The sequence below is a fragment of the Alexandromys fortis genome, unplaced genomic scaffold (genome assembly GCF_014885135.2).
Source record: "Alexandromys fortis isolate MF-2015 unplaced genomic scaffold, M_Fortis_MF-2015_v1.1 scaffold_3709, whole genome shotgun sequence".
NCBI lineage: Eukaryota > Metazoa > Chordata > Mammalia > Rodentia > Cricetidae > Alexandromys > Alexandromys fortis.
The window spans coordinates 1-2685 of record NW_026071584.1 but is presented as its reverse complement, the minus strand read 5'-3'; the positions used below and the strand labels follow the sequence as shown (position 1 = coordinate 2685).

Genomic DNA, 2685 nt, shown 5'->3' with positions numbered 1-2685 from the left:
ACAGATGGTTGTGAGCCACCATGTGGTTGCTGGGAATTGAACTCAGGACCTTTGGAAGAGCAGGCAATGCTCTTAACCACTGAACCATCTCTCCAGCCCCATCAATTGAAATTTTAATTAGTTACCGTATCAAACAAGAGCGAACCGCTCCCCGATGAGTCAAGAAAGCATAACAGCCCAGGAGGGGCTACTAAACCATTTAATCATCTTTCTCAGTTGCACAATAAAAAAGCAAAACGTAACAAAAGACTGCTAGCCAAAAAAAAAAAAAAAAAAAAAAAAAAAAGTCAGGATCGCACTATGTAGCCCTGGCTGTCCACCATGTATATCAAGCTGGCCTTCAACTCACAGAGTGGCCTACCTCTGCCTCCTGAGTCCTGGGATTAAAAGTAAATGCCTCCTGCTAGCCAAATTCTTGAGAAAAATAAATATGGAAGAATGAATTTCTAAATATGTAAACCAAAATGTCACAACATGTGCCTAGTTCTCCTGAACTATGTACCAACCTGATGCCCAGTGGAGATTCTGCCTGCCCCTGCAGGTCATTCCCCTGCAGCAGGTGTGCGACTGTGTAATACGCCATGTAAATAGTGGAATCGGACAGTGATTCAATCAACCATTGCTCATCCCAAGGCAGACGAGTGCCTGCAAGACAAACAGGGAAAAAATTAATGTTGAATGAAGCTAAGAGATGCCCAATGGAAGAAGCCACATCTTCAAGGCTACAGTCTAGCAAGTTCTGTTGTTGAGTGTGGGTTGCTTCTATTTTGTTTGTGGTGCTAGGAATTGCACATAGGAATCAAGCACTCATCATTGAGCTATATCCCAACCCTAAAAATTCTACTTTAATAATTTCTAAAGATAAAATACTACACAAAACCAAAAATGGTGAACCTCTGGAGTCCTTTAGTAGAAAGGCCATGGGACTAGAGAGAGGGTTCAGTAAGTAAGAACACTTCCTGTCCACACAGAAAAAGCAGAATTTGGTTCCCAGTACCATGTAAGATCCTGACTACCATAGCCCTGACACTACTGGGGAGATGGGAAAATCCTGGGGCTTGCTGGCTGCTAACCCAGCTCCAAAGTGACAGAAGGGGACACCAGACACATTCCACTGGCCTCCACACATGCACAGGCACACACACTCTGCTCATAAATGTGCCTACTCCTTATACATACACCATTCTCACACACAGACACACACACAAGGTAAGTACATAAATAAGAGACAGATCATACTCTAAAGCCATGTGGGTTGAAGAGGACATACCTAGCATTAGGTAGACTACAGGGAACCACATCCTAGTCTTTCTCATCCTCTAACCAAAACCTATCACTTCCAAATTAGCAAACATCAGAAGAAAGGGGGAAGAAAGAGAAAAAGTGCATTTTCTTTTCTTTTTCTTTTTTTTTTAAGACAGGGCTTCTCTGTAGCTTTGAAGCCTGATCTAAAAACTCACTCTGTAGACCAGGCTGGCCTTGACCTCACAGAGATCCACCTGTCTCTGCCCCCACCCCCACCCCAGTGCTGGGATTAATAGCATGTGCCACCACCACCCAGCTGAAATGTGCATTTTCCATCTAACAAAATCATCCAAACAGAAGTACAGAAACTCTGCTGACCTAAACCATACGTTCTTGAGCAAGCATGTTCTTGTAGCCAGTCTAAGGAAGCTTCAAAATTCTTCCTGCTCTCCTCGCAGAACCTAAGAACAAAGGCCGAAGGGTGTCCTTGCTTTCATCATCCTCCACGGGTCTCATCCCCACGCCCTTAAGGTTTTCCCCATCTTACGTTTCCATGTTCTTCAAACACTGAAATGTCTCCTTCTTCCAGCTCTCCTCTCCATAATCCAGGTACCTGGGGGAGAACAAATGGAACTTGTCTCACTGTCAGAAATGACCACAGGGGCTGACAGAATCATCTTGTGGTAAGAGGGACTAACCACTGGTCACACAGGGCCACGACACATTCGTCCGCAGACCTCGACATCACTTGCTTTTCCGGTTCCATGTAGATAAATGCATCTCCCTAAACGAAGGTGAATAAAGACATGGCAGATGTCACGTCCCATCAAGCCTCCCCTCCCCAGGCTTAGAGTCTGCTTCTCTGTGTAGTATCTGCTTCTGGAACACGTCATCAAATGGACCACTGCACAGGCTACTCATCATTTTAGCGCTTTCTAATCTTATGGCTGAATAGGTGGCTGCTTATGATAACCTTCTATCTTTGTTATTAAAAAACAGAAAAATTTAAAAACTAAATACATGATACCACTGTTTTTAAAATAATATAAACATGAAAAAACCTTATTATAAGATTTAGAATAAAAAAAAAATGCAGCTCCAAACAGAAAACTGACCACAATTTATTTATTTTTGGTTGAGGCAAGGTTTCATTTAGCCCAGGCTAGCCTCAAACATGGTATGTAGCAGAGGATGACCTTGAACTTCTGATTCTCCTGCCTCTACCCCCAAGTACTGAGATAGGTATGCATCATCATGTGGACTCAAATGATTTTATGGGGCTGGAGAGATGGCTCAGAGGTTAAGAGCACTGACTGTTCTTCCAGAGGTCCTGAGTTCAAATCCCAGCAACCACATGGTGGCTCACAACCATCTGTAATGAGATCTGGTGCCCTCTTCTGGCCTGCAAGGATACATGGAGGCTGAACACTATGTATATAA

At 43.5% G+C, this 2685-nt stretch overlaps 1 protein-coding gene across 1 annotated transcript; it reads right to left on the bottom strand.

Annotated features, from left to right (window-relative positions):
* Positions 1 to 506: 506 nt before the first annotated feature.
* Positions 507 to 2530, bottom strand: LOC126496389 (leucine--tRNA ligase, cytoplasmic-like; the record flags this gene model as incomplete). Its single annotated transcript, XM_050133904.1, has 4 exons — positions 1944 to 2530; positions 1793 to 1858; positions 1624 to 1706; positions 507 to 645 (listed from the first exon to the last, which is right to left on the bottom strand). Coding segments are annotated over exons 1-4 (356 nt in total), but the record flags the coding sequence as incomplete, so codon positions are not given.
* Positions 2531 to 2685: the final 155 nt, after the last annotated feature.